This window comes from Pelodiscus sinensis, chromosome 1, assembly GCF_049634645.1.
Source record: "Pelodiscus sinensis isolate JC-2024 chromosome 1, ASM4963464v1, whole genome shotgun sequence".
In the NCBI taxonomy this organism is placed as follows: domain Eukaryota; kingdom Metazoa; phylum Chordata; order Testudines; family Trionychidae; genus Pelodiscus; species Pelodiscus sinensis.
Window position 1 is genome coordinate 298,001,530 of NC_134711.1, and position 23,622 is coordinate 298,025,151.

General features: G+C 43.6%; 1 protein-coding gene across 4 annotated transcripts in view; it reads right to left on the minus strand.

The window, feature by feature from the left end:
• The window catches only part of PDS5B (PDS5 cohesin associated factor B), a 254,198-nt gene that overhangs the window by 49,878 nt on the left and 180,698 nt on the right, over nucleotides 1-23,622 (minus strand). For all 4 annotated transcript variants that reach the window (XM_075919194.1, XM_006134210.4, XM_006134209.4 and 1 more), the window contains exons 23-24: nucleotides 23,341-23,477; nucleotides 12,050-12,173 (exon numbers count right to left, since the gene is read on the minus strand). In XM_075919194.1, the coding sequence (XP_075775309.1) occupies nucleotides 12,050-12,173; nucleotides 23,341-23,477 (261 nt within the window). The remainder of the gene's footprint in view (nucleotides 1-12,049; nucleotides 12,174-23,340; nucleotides 23,478-23,622) is intronic.

Below are 23,622 nucleotides of genomic sequence, written 5' to 3' on the forward strand. Positions count from 1 at the left end.
ATAGAAAAGAAAGATTACTCCCACTCCCTAAAAGAACTTACTAAGATTCAACTGAATATATCCTGAAGGGCAGAAAATCCCTGATAGGACAAGAGGAATGTTAATGTTTAACTTTTTTTTGATCTGAGGAAGTGGGTCTGGCCCACGAAAGCTCATCATCTAATAAACCATCTTGTTAGTCTTTAAAGTGCTACATTGTCCTGCATTTTGCTTCAGCTACACCAGACTAACACGGCTACATTTCTATCAATGTTTAACTTGTAAGCCAGTGGTTCCCAAACTTTTTGGCATCATGCCCCCTTTTTGATTTTTGAAAACCCTCAAATAGCAGCAAAACTTGGGGGGGAAGCTGGGTCACCTCGGGCCCCCCCGGAATTTCTTCACCTCCCCCCCCCATTTGGGAACCCATGCTGTAAGCCTTTAAGCCTTTTAAGGCCCCATTGAAAAGCATGTGCCTAATTTTAAATGCCTGAGCATTATTCTCATTGACTTCAATGAGACTGCACATAAACTTAAGCACATTTTAGTACAGGTTGAACCTCTGTTAACCAGGACTCACTGGTCTGGCAATATTCGCAGCTGCTAGTGGGGCTGTTCAACTGGGCTAGGAGCCCAGTATGCTGCAGCAGGGCCGCCCAGTGTGTCCAGGAGCCCAGCATGCCACAGTGGGGCTGTCAAACACATCCAGGAACCCAGCTCATCTCAGCAGGCTGGCCAACACGTCCAGGAGTCTGGTGCACAGGGAGCTTGGCTGCCTAGCTTAGCAGGGAAGGTAGGGGGGAAGGGGAGGAAAAAGGCAGGGCACTGTGGCTGTTGGGGGAGAACAGCCAGGAGGCCGGTCCAGGGCTGGGGGATTCGGTAGTAGAGGGGCTAGATGTGACCTCCCCTGGTCTGGCAAAATCCCTCATTCAGGATCGGTCAGGTCCCGAGGGTGCAGGACCAGGGAGATCCAACCTCTACCTTGCTGAATCAGGACCTAAAATAAGTAGTTGCACTGAAGTAAAGCTTTTATTTATAACTGATAGTTTAAAAATTTGTGAAAATATAAACTATAAAATCAAAACAGATTTTCAACAACCCTCTGAAAAGCATCGGACAAACTCCATCTCTCTGCTAGCTTCAGCTTTCTACCACTGTTTAGTCAAGAGACATCAGACAAAAGTTTACAAATAACTTTATAATGGAAAAGATATCCTTTTTAGTCTTGGTTCCTGAAAAGTCATTATGCAATAAACCTAATTTCAATTATCAGAACTATACAAGTTATACGTTATCTGTTAGACAAAGCAAAATTCAGCAACAGAAAACAAAAGCTGTGTAATTAGTGCACCAAATGCAGAGAGTAAACCTGTAGTTTGAAAAAGTTATTCTAATGTACAGTTTCAAAAATATACCACAACCAGCAGGAATGCCTGTATTCCATGTGTCTGACATCAGAAGATCCTTGCAAGAAAGTCTGTTTAAGTGCCCCAAAGCTATAGTCCTCCTTATATTCCAAACCAAGGGAATAAGAGACAATCAGCGTAAGTGAGGACCATCCGACTGCCTCTCCAGTACCTTTCTACAACAAATAAACTTAGACAATGATGTGCAGCAAAAGGAAAAGAGGGTGTGTGTATAGTGCAACACCAATAGGAACCACATATCTTACAGTAAACGGAGTTCTTAAAGACAAGTAATATTTCTTTGAGTGATGGCCCCTGTGTGTATTCCACTGTTGATTCACAAGCAGTATTCAGTGAGGAAAAGCGTGTAAGGACCTCTGTTCTGACACTAATTGGAGAACTGCTCTGCCAAAGCTGCATCAGCTGTAGATGCCTGCACCATGGCATGTCTTGTGAAAGTGTGAAGAGATTTCCACTTTTACAAATTTCCAGTAAAGAAATCTCTCGCAGCAAGGCTATCAATACAGTTTGTGTTCTAACCAAGCGTACCTTTACTCTTGAAGGGAGAGAGGTTGCCATTAGCTCATAATGGAGTATGATGCAATATAAAACCCACTTGGACAGGCTTTGGAATGAAGCATTTATAAGTTCCACAAATGATATGAACAATCTAGGTGATTTCCTAAAGAACTTATTCCTTTGCAGGTAGAATACCCAGGCTTAATGGACATCCAGAGTGAACACACACCTCACTGGAGGCTTGTGACTTTGGGAAGAAAGTGGAATTGTGAAATCATCCTGAGTGTGAAATTTGGGTATAATCTCAGAAGACTGCCCTGTGGAAGATTATGCAAAGCAGATCAGCCTTAAGGACCTCCAAGCTCACCTATTCTTATGGCCAAAGTAACCACCACCAGAAAGACAACCTGCATTGATAGTAGAGCAAAGGAACATTTGGGTAAGTGTTAAACAGGAGTCTTTGTTAATGCTGATATGGTCCCAAACAGAGTACGATTTCAGGATCATGATACACCCTTTAGAAAATGTACTGTTATAGGGTGGGGTGAAGATTACGTGGTTGTTAACTATACAGTGATGGGTGCTCAGAGCATCTAAGTGCATTCATATGGAGCTAACAGGTCAATGGCCTTAAGGAGAGGAGATATTCCAAGATGATAGGGACATCCGAATCTTTTGATGTAACCCTACTATGTAGACACCAGATAAAAAAAATTTTTTATTTTGCCATGTGCACTTTTGACTATGACTTGTATAGAGGGACTGAACCATTTCTGACCATGTCTTTTCTAGGTTTGTCACCCATACAAAAAAACTCCCAGGCCATTAGATAGAGAAATGCAGGATTGGGATGACTGATTTTGCCTTTGTGCTGAGTCCTCAGGTCTAAGAAGAGCTGAATAAGGATGCAGGAATGTGCTAACAACTGGAGAATGCTGGGTAAATAACTATCTACACCATCTGGGAACAATCTAGATCACCAATTCTCCCTCTTGCTTGTTCTCTTAGAATTTAGAGGTAAAAGTAGAATAGGTAGGAATGCTTATGATAGTTGTCCTGACCATGGAACCAGAAATGAAACTCCACTCCAGCCCTGAAGAGTTAAGCATAAGCTTTCCTGGAATAAAAGGCTGGATATTTCTTGCTCTCAAGAGGCAAACAAGGCCCAAGATGCAGACCTCCATTGCCTAAGTACATTCAAACCCATCAAATTGTGTTATTTCTCATTTGTGGTCGTTGGCGCATGCCTGCTGAGATTGTCTGCTAACTTGTGTATCCCTGTGAGATGCAGTACTGAGAGGACTATCTGGTGATGCATACCAAATCCAAAGATTGATTGCTCCTAGACCAATTGCCCTTGATCTGTGAGGGAATTATTGAGAATACGGTGACCATCCTGAAATTTAATCACTGGATGAAAACATTCAACCACATGAAATTTAAGATGGGTTTCCATCCTCTTCCTTTCTAGGGATGAGGAAGTGTTTTGAGGCCAGTTCTGTTCCTCGCAAATGGTGCAGGGAGTCATCTTCTTGACTGAGCACCTTCTCGTGAGAGCAGTCCCTGAAGAGGAACAAGGAAGGAAGTTCGGAGAGGGAAGGAGAGAAATGCTACCAGTATAAGTGTATGTCTACACTGCCACCCTAGTTCGAACTAGGGTGGCTAATGTAGGCATTCGAACTTGCAAATGAAGCCGGGATTTAAATATCCCGGGCTTCATTTGCATGTTCCTGGGCGCCACCATTTTTAAATGCCCCGTAGTTCGAACTACCTGCCCGTGGCTACATGCGGCACAGACTGAGTAGTTTGAATTAAAACTCCTAATTTGAATTACCATTATTCCTCCTTGCAAGGCGGAAAAATGGCGGCGCCTGGGAACATGCAAATAAAGCCCAGGATATTTAAATCCCGGACTTCATTTGCAAGTTTGAATGCCTACATTAGCCACCCTAGTTCGAACTAGGGTAGCAGTGTAGACATGCCCCAAAAGAGCTCCAGGATCGACTTGTTGGTCATTAAAAGATGCCGAGCATGTCAAAAATGATCTAGATAGCTACCAAATTTGGTGCTAGAGTCCTCAACAGCTAGATCTGGTAGAGGGATTGATCTGCAGCTGTCAAAAGTCCTGTCAGAAGAGCTTTTTATTGGGAGGTAGGGGCTGGAAGGAAGGTGAAGGTAGAACATGCTTGTTCTACTGTACTCTAACACTTCCTGGATAGCTTGAAACCCTTTTGAAGATAAAAAGGGTTGAAAAGTTAGTGACTGCTTATATGGTTGTAACTGGTATGGTATTTCTCCATGGCTCTGGAGTATAGACAGCCAGTGAGTGAAGGACTGTTCAGTTCACTTGTCCTTTCATTGAACAAATTGTTTCCCTAAAAGGGCAGATTTTCCATCATGGATTAGACTTCTTCGGGACATCTGGAAGTCTGAGGCCACAATGCCCAAAAAATTATTATAAACATTGTCAGCCAGTGAGGGGCTGTAGTCACTGTATTGACTGAGGCCCTATGTATCTCTAATCTTGGTGGTGGCAATTTGCCCTCAGTGATGGGCATTTTGAAATATAGCCTAATCTTCTGTTGGTGTGTATCAGTGAAATCTCCAACTTAGTATACTATGGTGATACTTTGATATTAGTGCCTGATAGGTTTTTACTTCAACCAACTTCCCATTCCACATAGCAAGCTTTCTTTGTGGGACATCTAAATATTTAACTTTACTAGCAATTTCAGCTGATATTGTCTGCCTCTTTCAGTGAAACCTGAATTAATAATGAATTCAAAGAAGGGTGTGTAAATAAAACTCTGCTGCAGCTGGCACAAAGTACCTCTGCATTTAATTCACCACAAAGATTAGAGATACACAGGGCCAGTGTGTTGCAAACTATGTTGGCCAGTTCTAAGACCATCTTCTTAATGAGAAATGACATCTGGCTGGTACCAGCACTTTGGGGAACATCCAGAAATTTAAAAGGAGTGTGAAACACTTTCTTCACAGTGATGTGGAGTAAGTGTTAAATACCAGTTAATTTACTAGTCGAGTAGTCGATGGACTACTGCAGCGGCATTTCAAAGGGGCAGTGCCACACAGAGCCTGGGATCAGTGCCACAGAGCCTTACTGGGCTCCGTGCGGTGCTGTTCCTTTGAAGTACTTCCCCCCCCCCCACCACCTGTATCTGTCAGAGTCAGCAAAGGGGGAAGGGGCGAGTGACTAGTCGACCTGACTATCCGATAAGTATTCGCTTATTGAATAGTCCTTAACATCCTTAATGTGGAGTTTTCTTGTGATCCTTGTTAGTAAGTTTTGAAACTGCCTTTAAGTCACCAGCTGTTGAAGGTGAGACTGGCACAACCACTTTGGGGATGATAGCACCAGCAGTGGTGTTGGTTTTCTTGAATCCAGTTCCCTCTTTTTCCAAAAATTCTTGAGGAAATTCAGACTCCTCTCTTGTGAGGGGAGGGTTGTCTGGATTCATAATAGCACTATGCAGATGTGGGATACAATGTGTATGGGTCCCACAAGCCTCAATAATGCAGATGTTAAGAAGCTGGTGATTGGGTACAGGGTGTCCCTGCTACAAGTTGCCCTGGTTTATGTTAGTTTCACTCTAGTGTCATTGATGCTTGCAAGAACTGTTTCGTTTTAAGTTTTCCCATTCACCACTTTTTTTTGAGTGTGCAACAGAAAAGAGAGAACAATTTACACAAACGGAAGTCAGACACGGGGAAAAAGATTCCCCGCTTTATGTTCTTTCCAGACTTTTTTTAATATATTGGACACATAGCGGGGACACCCTGTAACTAATCTCTGAAAAGTTCATTGGCTATATGCATCCACAGTGCGGGGCAGCAGCCAGCTCCCCAGGAGTTGGTGTATACTGCTGTCACTGATAAGAGGTCTCCCAGAGCATCCTTAGATCCTCTGTGTAGACTGATTCTGGGTTCTGTACCCTCCCACTAGCACCCGACATGCTAGAGAAAAAGGTAGCTTCTGACTCCATCTGCAATGCGTTTAGTACCAGGATCATTGTTATGACCCTGCTAGCAAAGGTGATCAGTAAGCAATTCTCCCTTGCTTACACACAGCAGATAAACTATGTGGGGATTTCCCTTGTCATGTTCAGTTCTGACAGAACTGGGGATTCCAGGTCCAAAGGGCAGTAATGCCCTTTAGGATAGTGTAAATATCCCCAGATGGAAGGAGTTGGAATAGACTCCTTTCTTCCCACAGGACTGGCAGTTTTGAGCTTTGTTCCAGTCTTCATTACTGATGCCTTGCCTCCTTAGTGGCATAGGAAGCACTCACTTTTTTTCTTGCCAGTACCAAGAATGGTTCTGCTCCGAGAATTAGTGAAGTTTCAGAGGCAGTGTTCCCTCAAAGATGCAGGGCAGCACAGCTCACAGGTGATGAATCAGCCCTGCCCAGTCAGTCAGCTCCATACAGGGCCCTGAATCTCTGACTGGGCAGGGCTGATTCATAACCTGTGAAGCTGCACTGCTGTACAGCTCAGAGGGAACACTGTTCAGAGGCTCCTGCTCCTAAGAACCCGGAAAATGGTACCATGTTCCTTGTGAGTTTTTGATACGCTTGCAGATGATGACCTCTTCTTGGATGAGGACCTGGAGAAGGATTTATTTCATGTGTTGTGATCTGTTTCCTCTCGCTCATGCTACTGTATGGAGAAGTCCTTATTATCTCTGTTACCACTGGTCTCAGAGTGCTTGGAAGGTTGATGCTCTGTGCTTCTGCCCAATGTATAGAGGGATATGCAGACCAAAGTTGAGGCCTTATAGCACAGTTCATCAAGAATTTCCAAAGCCTATGCTCATAGGGCTTGACAGGCTCAGTTGGGAAGGACTGACTAATATTGCACTCAAGGGGCTGTGAGCTTCCCTGAAGTATCTGAGGTGATCACTGTTAACTGGAAAGGCCAGGTGGGGGGAAATGCAATTCTTAAACACTGGAATCTTGGGCATGCTGGGTCACCCCATACAAAGCCAGCCAGCAGGAGAATAGGGATAGAACCCTAAGACTCGATTTAATTACAACTATGATTATTTAACTATAAAAGTGGTCTAAAAACTATTCAGAAATATTTATAGTTTGACACAGAAGAAGCTAGCAAATACTGCAGGGACTGAAGAGATGCCATCTCAGGCTATGAGCTATAGAAAGGAACTAAAGAGGCAGTTGATGTAAACTACCATTTCTACTTTCAGTCTGGAACATGAGGGGTGCAGGCACAGACCAACAGAAACTGCCAACAAGAATCTTCTAGTCTCTGGCATGTGGCGCACAAGTGCACTCAACAGTATTCACACAGGAAACATAGATCAAAAAGAAATTGCTGTTATATGTACTGGGAGGGGTAGGAAAGCAGGAAGTGCCAAAGAAGGTGGAGAAAAATGGCAAGGTAAAGAGTTCAGTTAAGTTTCAAAACCTCAAAGGTATATTAGGAGCCTCGGGAAACTAAAAATGAAAACCACAGTTCTGCCTCAAAAGAGCTTACAACTTAAACTCTACAGAACACTACACGAGATGGTCACAAACACATAAGGAGAAGGCAAAAGTTATAGAGGGGACAAGAGTGACAAAAGTAAAATTGTAGCTATGAATTTTGATGGCTCCATTAACTTGTAAATCCTACTCCCATGTTAAGCTCACAACTTGTAGGATACAAAGTAGAATTGAGTTTTTAGGATGGATCTGAAAGTAGCAAGAAATGTGACTTGGTTAACAAGTCTGCAGAATGCTTCTGTGGAAAGGAGAAGATGCACAGAAGGCAGAGGTGGGAATATGAGAAAGAAAGGTGACAGCAAGGCTGGAACCAATGAGAGAATGGAACTGGTAAGGAAAGAACACAGAAGACCTACTGGGAAATAGAGGTGAATGATGTAGGATTTTAAAAGCAAGGAAAAGGAGGTTGGATGTGATATGCAATGGAAACAACCAACCAGGATGGTGGGGTTCTTTTTTTCTTTTTTTTGATAGATTGGGGAAGAACAAACTGAGTATCGAGAAGACAGGTGGAACTTGCTATAGTCAAGGGAGAAGATGGACAAATAAATTTTGGCTATTGGTACTGGAAGGAAGAGAAAATGCAAGAAAAGCCACCCTGGTGCATCAAATCCAATATCTTGTTTTCAACACTGACTTGTGAACTTAATGTGTAGATTAGAGGAAGGAAGTGACGGACTTTGGTTACATACTAGACAGAGAAAAGAGCAGAACAGAGAATCAAAAACAACCTCCTGGTTGTTAAGCCTATATTACAGGGCAGAGGTAATGGCGAGCATCTAGGACTGTGTTTCCCAAATGGTTTTCCACTCAACCCCAAGGTTCCGCAAAGTGAAAATAAGGGTTCCAAGAGAAAATTCCATTACAATAACATTTCATGATTTAAAAAAAATAATATTGTGATTTTTGTTTTTAAATATGTGCAATTAAACTAAATGTTGATCTCATGATCATGATTAGCATATGATTATTATTATTCTTACTTATTCGTGGTCTACTTTTTCAGCTCCATATATTAGACTGTTATCCAGGGTTTTGCAAAATTATTTCAAGTTTAAATGGGTTCTGTGACCAAATAAAATTGGGAAACGCGGGTCTAGAAAATAACATTATGCACTTGGTTTTGGCTATACTGAGTGGTGAGCCATCCAAGATGAAATGCATGGTCACCTGCCTAGACCCTGCCCCCTTCCCACTATCTCCCTCTTCTTTACTCCCCTTCCCTGCACATCCTGTGTCCTTGTTCACTACATGCTTTTTCCCCTTCCAGCCTGAACCCAAGCAAATTATTATTTTTTTTTGGGGGGGGGGAGAAGGGGGGAGTTTACTGCAATTTCTTCCTCAACAAAATGGAGCACGTTTTGTACCATGTGCCAGACATGCAGAAGGTACGTAATTAAAAGCACTAAATTTGGGAATAAGAAATGTCTCACAGTTTTTTTATATACCCTGATAACTGACATGCAGGCAGCTTGCAAACACCCCAAACCTCTCTCCTTGATCCTGGGGAACACATAATGACAAGAACCAATTAAAGCTAATTGAGATATCTCTGTCCTTTCTTTACATAATAAAACAAGGTGCCAGGCTTCAACCTCATCTGGTTTTTCCCCCAAGGGACATGGATCCTGTCAGTAAAATACAAGCTTGGCTACGGCTTTAACAACAATAGTACCCATTCAGCTCATGGAACCAAAAAGGCAACATGTCCCACTGAGGCAGCATAGTGGGGCCAGCTTTATGTACCAGGCTGGCAGACGCAACATCCCCAGGGGTGAAGGAACCAAAACCCCAGCTCTGTTCTGACCAGGCAAAGGTAATCTTTCATCCACTGAAAAGAGCTGAGATCTATCATATCAATACGACCTCCTCCTCCCCACATACCTCCTTTCTCTGCCCCCCTTTCTTCCCTCCACTGCTCAAGCTCACTCCCCTCCCCAACCAAGCGCTTCCTCTGCCCTGCCCATCAAAGAATTTGAATAAGTAAAAAAAATCCAATTTCTGCCATCCAGATCGCTACTTACCAGTGGGAACGCTCTGGCCCAGGTGGAGTGGGTCCAACAGTCCTGGCCCTTTAGCGCTCTGCCCAGTCCCACTTAGCTGGCCCTGGCCTTAAGCAAAAGTCAGCACAGGATGCCTGTTGCCACAAAAGATCCAGCTCTCCCTGCGGCACATATACTTACTGAACACACAGCATATGGCTTGCTAGCCTACCTGCATCTTTGTCTAGCCCTTTGAAAAGTAATGATGGGGAAGGACCTGTGGGAAGGACCTGAGAGACCCTTGTATCTTCGGGCAAATTGCTTCAGCATCATACAGTGGGAGGAGTCGTCATCCCACAAAGTCCCAAACAAACTCCTGTAATCTAGGAGGAGTGCCTAGAGCACGAAGCAGAAACATTTTGCAAAACTGCACTTATAAGCACTTTCCATTTGATGAACTCAAAGCATCTAACCCAAATCAATGAATTTACACAAACTACCGAGAGTCAGGCAAGTAATGTTATCCCTTTTTCAGATGGAGAAACTGATGAACAGGATAATTAAGTTCCTATTCTGCTTTTTTAAATCAGTGAAAAAACTGGACACACTAGAACTGTGACAGGAAGGTTGTTTCACATTTCTAGCAGCAGGGAGCACAGGCCACTGGCTGCACTGAGGTGGGAACATCACTCTGAAACGCGAATCTCCTCCAGTATAGCAACTCAGTAGTGAGGCTGCCCCAGACCTTGTCCCTCTGTGCCAGGCGTACCAGGTGTGGCTGGGCAGACTCAGCCCAGCATGACCCAAGTGTGGAGAGGCTTAGGTGTAGGGCAATCTGGCCGTGGGCAACTCAGTGGGAGATCTGGACACAGAGGTGCTCATTGGGGGGTTCTGGGTGTAAGGGTAATGGGACTCTGGTTGAGCTCAGTGGAAGGGTTGGGGGGGAAGGTGGAGCTTTGTGGGGAGTTCAGGTGCTGGGAAATGTGAGGGGCCTTACCAGATAGCTCCAGATGTTGGAGAGCAAGGCTTGTCAGGTGAGGCTTTGATAGACCTGCTTAATTGAGGAGCTGCTGCTGAAGAGACATTACATGCCTGACTCTCCATACAATTCTCATATCTGCTTTTCTTCTCCATCCCGCTCCCCTATTTCCTTCATCTGCTGTATTTCTCTCCCTATTGCCTCTTCCTTCCAGCTTCTCATTCCCCTTCCCTCATTTCCCCCAAGTCCCTACCCAGCTCCACTGCTGGCACACAGAAGGGAGGAGAGACTGGTGCTAGGACCCAGCCAGCAGGCTGTGTTCAGCTGCAGAGGCAATGAAGCCGCTGACACAGCCTTCAAGCAGAAAGCCCTGCATTTGAAATTTGAATGTGTATGTGGTCCATGCAGCTTTGGTGGCAGGCAGCTCTCTGCAACTCAGCCTTCCCTGCAGCCCCGAAACCTGCATGAATCATGATAAAATATCTGATAAAACATCTGAAGCATAGAGCTAGCAGGGGTTTCGTGGCACCTGTGTGGGAAGGTAGTGCCTTTGCCTTAAGGACACTGTGCCCATGATGAAATGGCAAAAGGAGAGAAAGAAAAGTGACAAGCTGAACTGCAAGTGGGCCTGCATTTGAGTTACATGTTTAAGAGTTGTCAGCACAGGGGTGATATTTAAAATCTACTAACGCACTAAGAAAGTAAGAAGCAGTGACGTTAATAGGAATAAGAACAAACAAAAGAAGCAAACAAATAAGTTAATATATTAAACTTTAGGTAGGTCCTTTTTAAAAAAAAGGAACAAAAACTGAGTTGTGTATAAAACAATAAGTCTAGTTCATGAGCTTTAGTGCTACAAGCCTTGTTCAGCAAGGGTATTTGGGAAGACTTTTTTGGTTAGATATTACCACATTATGTCCAATTCAAAATGTAACTCCAGGAGGCAAAGAGCTGTACATTGTAACTATGAAGCACCATGATCATATACAGCACTGTATAAATACTAGGAAACTAAAAACAGGACAGATAGAGTTGAAAAAAAATCAAAAATTCCAGCCTGAGACCAAACATCTATACTACAATTAAACAGCCCCATAGATCAAGCCAAATGAGTCCGAGTCAGTTGACACATGCCAGCAGCAGCTGTTTAATTGTAATGCAGAACCCTTACGGATAAGAGGAGGGATTTTCATACAGACTTCAACACAAGTCAATATCCCAAAGTGAAATTTACATGACTCATAAGCAAAGATCTCTAAAAATCACCACAACCCAATGACTCTCTCTTATGTTACTACTTTAGTATTAAAATAAATTTACTATCTAGCTGAAGGATGGTAAATAGATACCAAAAGAATCTTTTAGTTGAAATGAATACCAACTTTTGAACACTTGGTCCGCTGCTCTTACTACTACATCACAGTCCTTTATTGCTTCTAGTTCTTAATAGTATCCATCATTTCAAGATAATTAAAAAAACCTGAATTTTCAAGATGAAAAAAATTCAAAATTGAGGCCAAGTTAGAACTGGAAGCTGCATATTGAGAATGACTCTTCAAATGCGTATTAGTGATCTGAAGCCATAGATTATTAGCATACATATTAGCCGATTCAGACAGGCACATACACACTACTCTCTCATCCCTCCACCCCATTTCCTTACATTAACGGCTAATGCACACAGCTGGTATTGTTCTAATGTGATGATTTCATGGTAACAAGGTTCTTGTGCCAGCTTCACAACAGCACTAGCAGCAGCAAGCCTCAGACGAGACATATCGGGTTTACTGAAAAACAAACACAGAAGTAGATGGGTTAAATTAGTGCAAGATTATTTAAGTATCTGTGTCATGGAATTAAGTCCTGCAAGTTTGAAACAATCATTTTTTCTCCATCATGCTGAAAAATAACTAGGGAAGAACTTTCATGGCCTTAACTTTCTGCACTCAAAAATATTGATATAAATAACTGAAGTAAATTCAGAGCCTTGTAAATTAATATGTCTCATGGAATCTCTATACACATATAGACTTGCATGGTACCTCTACTAACCTTGTATTTGCTGTATGAAAGGGATTAGTTTCCAGATTTAGGACAGCATAACAACAGCCTATTCAGTTCTATCTATATGGTTTTGCACATTTTCCCCAAGGGAATGAATGCTCTTTATGATTTCCTCAAAGAGTTTCACATGAGGAAATGGTTCCAGTTTGCCTTATTATAATGTCTATGTATTAGCAAATACTAGCATAATATGTTCTTGTGTGTATTAGGGCCAATGAAATATCAGTGTAAGGGCTAAAGCATTCCCTCTCCTACGAGCCCAGAGAGAGATCTGGTGAATCAAACCAATTATCTCTCAATACTTTGAGAGTACCAAGAATTGATTGTTATGCTCCCCTAATCAGGCATTTGCTATTTTCCAAATATTTCCGGATTCTTGGTACACTGGGTGATACTAACAAATAGATCATAAGATAATCAATTTCCTCATCTTATCTCTGCAAACTGGTCTGGACCGAATCTCTTTGTAAATAACCAGTATATTGCTAGCCTTCTTGGAATTTCAAAAGTGTCTCTCATTTTGGGGAAATTAGCATGTCTTTTAGTTTATTATTTCTTTATAAAAAATAAACTGATTTCAAAGAGCCTCATGTCTCTCAGAATCTCTTGTTTGGACCTCGACTCTAGTACTGACTTCTTTAAGAATCGTAGCTTTCCCCCGGCAACTTGTAGTAAAAAGTGGATCCATTAATAAAAGAGGGGATAAAAGAACAGGCAGTCCCCGGGTTACGTACAAGATAGAGACTGTAGGTTTGTTCTTAAGTTGAATCTGTATGTAAGTCGGAACTGGCGTCAGCCGCTGCTGAAACTGATCAGTTTCAACCGCGGCTGAATCTGGATGCCAGTTCTGACTTACATACAGATTCAGCTTAAGAAACCCAGGCGTCCCCAAGTCAGCTGCTTCTGAAACTGATCAGCAGCTGATTCCAGGAAGAAGCCTGGGGCAGAGCAACTCTGCCTCTGGCTTCCTGTAGTCAGCGCTGGTCAGTTTCAGCAGCGGCTGACTTGGGGACGCCTGGGGCAGAGCAGCTGGGGTGCTGCTGGGTTGCTCCAGTAGCGCTGAGGAGCCGCGCTACTGGAGCAACCCAGCAGCACCCCAGCTGCTCTGGCCCAGGCGTCCTGATTCAGCCGCTGCTGAAACTGACCAGCAGCGGCTGACTTGGGGACGCCTGGGGCAGAGCAGCTGGGGTGCTGCCGGGTTGGTCCGGAGTGGCGCTGCGGGACCAACCCGGCAGCCCCCAGCTGCTCTATCCCAGGGGTAGGCCAGAAAAGCCTGGTCTGGGGGGGGGGGGCGGGGGGGGGGGCACTAGCTGCACCCCCCCCCCCAGCAGACCAGGGGGACAGGAGCAAAGCCGTGGAGCATGCCCGCAGCGGGACAGCCCAAGCGCGCCTGGGCTGTCCTGCTGTGGGCGTGCTCCAAGGCTTTGCTCCCCATCTCCCTGCAGACCAGTGGCTTTGCTGGACCCCCCCAGCAGACCAGGGGGACTGGAGCAAAGCCGCCCAGGCGGCAGGAGTCCTGCTGCCTGGGCGGCTTTGCTCGGGTGTCCCTGGTCTGCTGGGGGGGGGGTCCTGCGGCTTTGCTGGACTCCCCCCCAGCAGACCAGGGAGACCAGGAGAAGCTTTTCTCGCCCCGGAGGACACGGGTGGCGACCCGCTGCCCGTGAGCTCCGGGACGAGAAAAGCCCCGTTCGTAAGTGTGGATCCGACATAAGTCGGATGCGCGTAAGTCGGGGACTGCCTGTACTGACATCGGAAAGATGACAAATACTGAACTAACTTTTCTCCTAGTTATTTATGGAGCAACAGCCAACCAGATTCTTTTAAATTAATCTTTGTCATGATAAATATATTTAAGTTTGGATGATTAGGAGGTAAAGGATTGTAACTATACTTATTAATAAACAGAATATGACATAATTCTTGGAGTTTCTGAACACACTCAAATGGCCTAGTCTTGTACCTTACAGTTTTAAGGGAATTAATACTTTTTTTGAAGTCATATAGAACTGGACTACTACGAGAAAAAAGGGCATGAAGAATAATCCTGGAATTTTCTAGTGCATGACATCTAACTAAATATAATGGAAAAATGTTAAGAGAAAAAAAATTATCACATGCAATAAGTAGTTTATTCTTTATAAACTCACACTAAGACTTGCCAGACAAGCTTGTGTATTAAACGTGATAAAGGATACATTTAAGAACTCTCCATTTTACGGTATGACATGATCTTATTTTGAAAAGTAACAGAGAGGTAGCCGTGTTAGTCTGATCTTGGTAAAACAAAAAAAAGCAGTCATATCACTTTAAAGACTAACAAGATGGTTTATTAGGTGATGAGCTTTCGTGGGGCAGATCCACTTATGATCTGAAGAAGTGGGCCTGCCCCACGAAAGCTCATCACCTAATAAACCATCTTGTTAGTCTTTAAAGCGCTCCATGATGGCTTTTTTTGTTTTATTTTGAAAATTAAACTATATGTGGTTGTAATAACCAAATGAATGGGTGGAGGGGAGGAATCAGGGGATGAGGCTATCAGCAGCCAAACATGGGATATTAACAGCAGAGAAGGCATTGTGAACAAAAGTTTGAACATTTAGACAAACGGGTTCTGATACAAGCCATATATTTGAAACTGCAGCAACCAAATGGATAGGTAAGACTGGGTATTCTAGTCCCACAACTTAATTTTGTGAAGTTCCCTGTTGCACATAATCCAAAGAAACATGTTTTGAAAGCATTTGAAAAAAATCACTGGCTTATAATCTTGAATGTGAACTGACGATGTGTCTCACTTCACAGACTCATATATATATATATATACACACACACACACAGGCAGTCCCCGACTTACGCAGATCCGACTTACGTCGGATCCGCACTTACGAACGGGGCTTTCTCGCCCCGGAAGTCGGGGCAAGAAAGCCCCGTTGGTAAGCTGCTCCGGTGCCCCTGGTCTGCTGGAGACCGTCTCCAGCAGACCAGGGGCACCGGGCGGGTTCCCGCGCTTCTGAGGCTTTGCCAGAGCAAAACCTCAGAGGCGCGGGGAACCGCTGCTGCTGCCGCTTCAATCTGGGTGCCTGTGGTCTGCTGGGGACGGTCCCCAGCAGACCACAGGCACCCAGATTGAAGCGGCAGCAGCGGCGGTTCCCCGCGCCTCTGAGGCTTTGCTCTGGCAAAGCCTCAGAGGCGCGGGACCCCCCCCACGGCTGCGGCTTCAGTCCGTGAGCCTGTGGTCTGCTGGGGACCGTCCCCAGCAGAGCACAGGCTCCCGGACTGAAGCCTCAGCCGCGGCGGGGTCCCTCGCCTCTGAGGCTTTGCCAGAGCAAAGCCTCAGAGGCTCTGCTCCCCGTGTCCCTGGTCTGCTGGGGGGGGGGGGGGGGGGCAGCTAGTGTGCTTCCTCCCCCCCCCCCCCCCCCCCAGCAGAGCAGGCTTTTGTTTTGGACTCTGGGGCAGAGCAGCTGGGGCGCTGCCGATTGGTCCTGCAGCGCCCGCTCTGGGCACTACTGGACCAACCCGGCAGCATCCCAGCTGCTCTGCCCCAGGTCCTGATTCAGCCGCTGCTGGTCAGTTTCAGCAGCGGCTGAATCAGGACGCCTGGGGCAGAGCAGATGGGGTGCTGCTAGGTTGGTCCAGTAGCACCCAGGAGCGGCGCTACTGGAGCAACCCAGCAGCACCCCAGCTGCTCTGCCCCAGGCGTCCCCAAGTCAGCTTCTGCTGAAACTGACCAGCGCTGACTACAGGAAGCCCCAGGCAGAGTTGCTCTGCCCCGGGCTTCCTGGAATCAGCTGCTGATCAGTTTCAGCAGCAGCTGACTTGGGGACGCCTGGGGTTCTTAAGTTGATTCTGTATGTAAGTCAGAACTGGCGGTCAGTTTCAGCAGTATGTGAATCTGGACGCCAGTTCCGACTTGCAAACAGATTCAACTTAAGAACAAACCTACAGTCCCTATCTTGTACGTAACCCGGGGACTGCCTGTATATGTATATGTATATGTATATGTATATGTATATGTATATGTATATGTATATGTATATGTATATGTATATGTATATGGTCAGAAATAAATCCTCTTCTGTATGCACAGCATGTAAATGAAAGTTGTCCAACCCTCTAAACTTCTTCCAAGTCACATAGAGCTAAAGGATTCATCTGAACAAAACAGACCTTTTGGCAATATTGGGTGTCAGGCTGGAGCACAGAGGCAGCATTATGCCTGACTCAATAAAGCAATGGCAGCCAATGAACAGTATTTTTTTCTTTCATCCAACTCTTGGTTTTCCTTAGATTGATTTTTCTGTAGCCCTTCATTCTAGATTAATGTACATGGCATAGTCTTCAGTATTCTTATTTGCAAAATGCTGTTTTATGAGGGGTGACTTTTGAAGGGAAAGGGATCTCTTTAAATTGATTCTTGCCCTAGCATCAGTATTCTTAAAAAGTATTTGCAGCATTCAGTGTCCTGTGGTACTTAAGCAAATATTTAATCAAATCTGTATTTTTATATTTAATGCTTGCTTTAGAGCAAAATAAAAACAGTATTAAAATAGTGTGGCAGGCAGCTTTAACGTCAATTGTTTTCACTTAGCAAATTTCAATTAAGACTCAAGCTTTTCTAAAGAAATATTTACATTTAAAAGATATTGTTGCCAAGGTGAATAAGTAAAAAATGTGTGTTGCACATTTGCTACCACTGTATGCCTAAAGGAGTACAGTAGCTAAGATTTACCTGTAACCTAAAAAAAAGAAAGCATTGAAGCCAACCACCCATGGAAACTGCATCTCTGTGAGAAAGACTCCAACTATTAAGATGCGTCAAATTTCTTCAGCCACCTGCTCTATGGTTTAAATGGAAGGTGCTAGTGTCACAAGGTGCTGTTCATGTTGCACTCTTACTGGAACCCAATGTCCCTGTACTGTACCTGAAGAAGTGGGTCTGTATAGGTGTGTAAGTGAGAAGGGGGGGGGGGAAGAGTTAGAAATGTTATTTATGGTGGATTGAAGATTCTCTTTCCATGTGCATTTGCTCTAGCACATTTTTGAATACATTTATGATAATGTGCAACACTTAATTTAGTCACGGCTCCTATTACACCGAAATAATAATGATGAACTACTGCAACACAGATTATGAGTATTCATGCAACCAAACATCTTATCTATAGAAATACAGGCCATCCTCACTATAAGTCCAAGATACATTACAAAAAAATTGGACTTACAGCAAAAACAGCTTAAAGTAGGTGATCTTTTTCCCATGACTTCTATTTGCACAAATTGGTGGTGGTGGGTGGGTTGTGCAACTTAAGAGCTGGGAATGGGAGGACTTAAAATGCATCAGTTCCTACAAGCATCAATGACTTTAGTTTGGAAATGATGTATATTGAGGTGATATATAGTGGGGACACCCTGTATGCATTTATCACCACAAAGAACTTTAGAATTGATACAAGTATCATATAAGTGGAAAGTTTGAGGTTATGAATGATGTTCTATAAAAAATAATGGTTCAATCAAGTACAATGATGCAGTAAACATTAAGTCAATACAGGACCACAACTCATAAGGAAATTTCCAAATATGACTCAATAAGTAAGTTAACAAAAGGTAAATGAGGAAGTTACTCATGTGCTATAACAACGATTCTTCAAAATGAGTATCTAGGAGTGCCCAACTGTAAATGCAGTTGTGTGTCTGCACTTCAAATTGGAGATCTTTGGTAGTAATGTCCATTCTGCCCACACAGTTTCTCCCCCCTCATTGTGCTCTGCCTTGAAGCTAATTAGTGCTACAGCCAAACCACCCTCAGTTCCTTCTCTACTGCAGAGTCCTTGTCAAGAACTCTGAAGCAGAGGGGAGGCGGGTGGGTCATGGAGCACCCATACCGACACTTCTTGAAGAACCTCTGTTAAAGAAGTTACTGCAAAAGATGAGTAAGTAGCATTCCAAAAGGTGCTCCACCATAAGTGACTCCTGAGCAATATCCTGGATGAGAGGTTGGTGCTAGAGAGCAAGCCAAAGCTAGCATACAATCCCCAGTAATTGCATAATGTTCTGGAAGCATATGAACATACACCCAAGGTAGCTCATATGCAGATTTCCAAGATAAGGACATTCTTGTAGAAGGCAACTGAGCAGGAAAGTGACCTTGTGGAGTGCATGCATATTCTGGATGGAGTTACTAAACTGAATCTGATAGTGGTGTTTGATACACTTCAAGACCCATCTGGAGAGCCTTTGGGCCAATATTATTTCATCTTTAGACCTAACTGCAATGGGAAAGAAGGACTTAGGAGATTTCTTGAAAGCCTTATCCTGGACAGGTAAAGGGCCTTCAGCCAAAGTATTAGCATGTTGGAAGGGAGAGTTCATGCTTTATTCTGCAACAGGAGGTAAAAAGTGGGCTGAAGAGGTATCTGCGGACACATGGTCAGCTGTGACAGGAAAAGGTATAACCTATGCCGTAACTAGGTGGGAGCAATCAGTATGTTGTTTGCTTTTTCTCTTTATTTTTAACAGGACTTTCAACAGCAGAGAGAATGGGGTTAGCCATCAAGAAACCCTCATCCCAAGGAAGAAAGAATCCCCTAATGAGTACTGTCCGAGGCCTGTCCTGGAGCAGTATCATGCACATTTCTCGTTCAGGTAAGTGGCAAACAAGCCTATCTATGTCCCCCAGGACAGAATATGCTATGGTACACTTCTGAATTCATTTTCCACTTGCGGTCATGCAAACTTGCAACTGAGACAGTCTGCTGTTGTGCTCTGCATTCCCAGTAGACAGACTAATAATATTACAAAATTCTAGGAAATGAACCAGATCCTGAGCTTTTGTGCTTCCACACAAAGAGGATGATCTGGCATTGCACTGGATGATTTATGCAGTATATGCATGCAACACTGCCTATTGTAACCGTGTGCACTTCTGATCAATGGAAGAAAGCGCACTCGAGTGTTCTTACCCACTCTGAATTTGAGGAGGTTGATACAGAGTTGCTGAGAGTCACAAGGTTGTTGTACAATCTAAGGCCGTGGTCACCAACCAGTAGATCGCGATCTACCGGTAGATCTTGGAGGCTCTAAGAGTAGCTCGAGCCCTCTCTGAACTGCTCGCCTGTGCAGTACATTTACATTAGATTTCGTCATTTGAGGAGCAGCTACTCACCGAGCAACAGCACAGGTGAGTAGCTGCGAGAAATGGTGGGAAATTTTTTTTTAAAGTAGCAGTATAAGGATTGGGGATAGCAAGTGATGGAGAGGAGGAAAAGAGGGCGGGGCTTCAAGGAAGGGGCGGGGCAGTAGATCTTTGCTTGGTCTGTCATTTAAAAAGTGATCTTGGGTGTAAAAAGGTTGGAGACCACTGATCTAAGGCTATGTCTAGACTACATTCCTCTTTTGAAAGAGGAATGTAAATGAGGCAAATCGAAAGTGCAAATGAAGCGCAGATTTAAATATCCCATGCTTCATTTGCATATTCACATCCGAGCGCTTAGTGAAAGCGCAGTTTAGACAGGGTTCTTTCGGGGGGAAAAAAAACCTTTTTGAAAGAACCCGTACTCCTGAAAAAATGAGGAATATGGGTTCTATCAAAAAAGGGTTTTTTCCCTCCAGGAAAGAACTCCATCTGGATTGCGCTTTCATTTTCAAAAAACCCTTTTTCAAAAAAGTGCTTGGACACAAGTATGCAAATGAAGCACAGGATATTTAAATCCGTGCTTCATTTGCACTTTGTTTGCCTCGTTTACATTCCTCTTTTTAAAAAAAGGAGTGTAGTCTAGACATATTCTTAGATTGCACATCTCAACGACCTTGTGAATTTCAAAAGAGGAATGTAGTTTAGACATGCCCTAAGAGAAAAAGTATCAGGCTTTTTTTTTTGGGGGGGGGGGGGGGGGGGGAATGGAACTGTGCAAACGGGACCCTTTGTGCTGGGTCCTGCTGGGTCTTTCCACCACTCCAGGGAGTGCTTGACCCTAGAAGGCATCTAGAAAAGTTTGTGTAAACTTTCTTTGGCTTGTAAAGTGAGGTGAACCACATCTCCAAACAACTTGTGTGAAGTTTGGCATGAAATATTACAAATGCACCAGTTACCATGTGCCCCAGATGCTAGAGGCAATGTCTGGCTGACATTTCAGAGCTAGTTTGCACAGTCTCTAAAAGCACAAACTGTGAGACCTCTGCTGTGGAAGGAATGCTCTGGCTTGCAATGAGTCAAGATCAGTCCCTACAAATTCCAAGTGTTTTATCATGGTTTGTGAGAAGACTGATCACATTTTCTTTTTTGTCCAGGCATATAAGATACTCAGTGACCAAAGTGTGGCTCTGGAGTCCTAAGTGTGTGAATTGATACATTGGTTGGTTCTCTCAGCAAACTACTCATACTCTTTGAAGGGGAGGTCTTTGACAGTCATCTCAAACCTCCTTAGGAAAACCTGAAAGACTTTCCTATTGGGTCCATCACGTCACAACTGTCATTGATACAGCCAATATAGCAGCCTTTTCATCTCAAGTGCTGTCTGGAGCATTGTTTTGACCATTAATTATTCCCTTGTTGATAGTGGGTTGGAATTATTTCCATCATGACTCCTCCAGATTATTAATAAATGTATTACATGTGGCATAGTTCACTTATTTTTATTTTGCCCCTAGAGACTGGCAGTTTGCAATTCTGAATTGCAAAGTAGCAGAAGAGTAGGTCTTCCTCCCAAATTAAGTCACAATTCTTGCAATCCTGATCATTTGGGGTCAATTTGGAATGATGTTAGCAGCTTCAGAGGTTTGCTGTGTCAATCACAATGGAATTGGATGGAGGGTAGGAGGAAAAATTTCACACTCTCGGCATGGGATGGTGGAGTGTACATAATATTTTTTAATTGGCCCTTTTATGTGTTGGTGTGGCCAATGCTGATATATACCATATAAGCATAGTTGGATCCCAAAGGGCCTTGTTGATAGGAGAACTATGCTCAAGGAGAAAGATGTGTGTAAAATAACCAGCAGCCTATAGTGATTGTGTTATCACCTTACAAATACCTGTGGAGGAATGTGCCTCTTCCCAGGGTCTTGGAAGATGTTAAAAGAGTCTGCAATAGATGGAGAAGAGTGCATAATCATCTCTTTTGGAGGGGAAAAAGAGAAGATAGTATGTAGTATAACATACTCATCTAGTCTGACCACCTTCTCCTCCAGGATCTCCTGAGAAAGTTGAGAGGCTTTGTATGTGGGGATTTCAAAAGAAAGCCTGAGTCCTTTGACGCATGATACTAGACACCCAAGAGACATGATGCCTAGGACACTTATGGATCCCAGCAAGATCACTGGGGTAGTTGGAAAGGCATGGGTGGCTGAGCCAATGGCTAGCCATTGTAGCAGAAAGGAGAATAATAGGAGTGGTGAAAGAACCTTCTCCTGTTCACTGTACAAATCTCCACTGAAAAGTGGTGGAGCTGATGTGGAAACTGGAGGCTCAACGCTTGGTGTCAGTGATGAGCCCTGGGGCTTCAGACATGCTAAGTCCCTAATAAAAAGTCAAGGAGACTGATTACTTACAAAATCACAATATTTTGCTAGTGCTGACCAGTTGTTGCCAAAGGGACTAAAGACCTTGGCTTCAGAAAGAAGAGGTTCAATGATGGTTCTCCTGCAGGTGCTTGTACTGGGGGCATACATACTGGTGCCATCTGCCAGGCAGTACAGTCTACACTCCTGTCCCTGACCAGCAATACCACCGCTTTGGTGCTTGTGCTCACATGGGTCTCACTTGCCAACAATGTCTGTTGTAGAAGTTCCATCCTGTGAGTATTGCATTCACAAGGAGATCAAACACGTTGGACAGCAGATGGGCTCCCAATGGAGAGCTCAGAGCTCGGGTTGCAGCCTGGCACCCAGCGGGGAGCTCGGTGCTAAGCTGAGAGCCTGGACTTCTCAGCCTCCCATACTGCCTCTCTTAAGTTGATGAAAATGATCCTGATGAGGACACAGGAGGAGGATAGCGGGGACATGAAAAAGCACAGTAATCACTGAAGTGTCTCTTTGAGGACATAAATCTTAAGTTTGTAGTGTACATGTGCCCTAAGAATAAAAGCACTGAAAACCAGCTGAGAACACACTTTGAAAGTAGTAAACTATCTGTTAATGGACTGCTAACCACTCCATCTCTAGCCAGAGGCAACTGAAAAGGAACTGAGTGTGGTTTGTCTCTCAAGGCACAGCACAAGGACAGGAAAGCTCAGGCACAGGCCAAACGGACATTGCTATCAAACATCTCTCCTAGAGAGGACCACCCATAGGAATACTACTCAAAGAAGAATTATTACTACTAAATTCTTTTGCAGGCAGACTTCTATTTATGGGTCATAACATTTGCCAGGAAAATAATAATGAACTCTGCTCCACACTTCTGCTTAGACAGAAAGAATAAAAAGCTTACATGAAAATAAATATTAACAAAGAACATGAGCTAACAGCCAAAAGAAACAGAAAATGTTAAACTCAACTTCATTTCCCATCCTCCTTATCTTCCTCCCTAAAATGCAGAGCACCTTGGATTATGCATAAAATACACTACAAAATGTTTTATTTGTTTAAAATCAATTTCGAAAGAGAAATTGTGCAATTTTTCATTTCAACATAAAAAGTATTTCAGAATAGAAGGATGAGACAAAAAGTAGAGGAAAAAGCATAAAAACTCTGTAGTAGTATAACTCTGACATTCCTTGGAACTTTAACTGGTAATTCAGCCTAGAGTACCATAATCTCATAAAATGATAAAAATTATATATAGAGTATAATATACATCCATACATCTTAAGTGCCACTGAATTCTTTACTGAAACCACATGCAATTATATGGCCCAAATGGATGGTTTCAACGTATTGTTAGTAGTATACCTAATTTTCCCCTGTTCTGTCAAGTCTCCATCACTGTGCAATATTGTTGTTAGCAACCTCAGAGTAGAGGTTCCTGATTTACTGTGGTTATTCTTCATTCCTAGCAACCATCGAACCATCATCTTTATCGCCTGCATCTGAAAGAAATGTTCGCAAGTAATGTTGATTATATCTACAAACAAAATTGTGAAATCTCAATAGTAGCTTAATCACTTCTCAAATGCTTTCACTCGATAGAGAATATATTCATTCGTGCACTCATTGCAATATACAGTTCTAAAT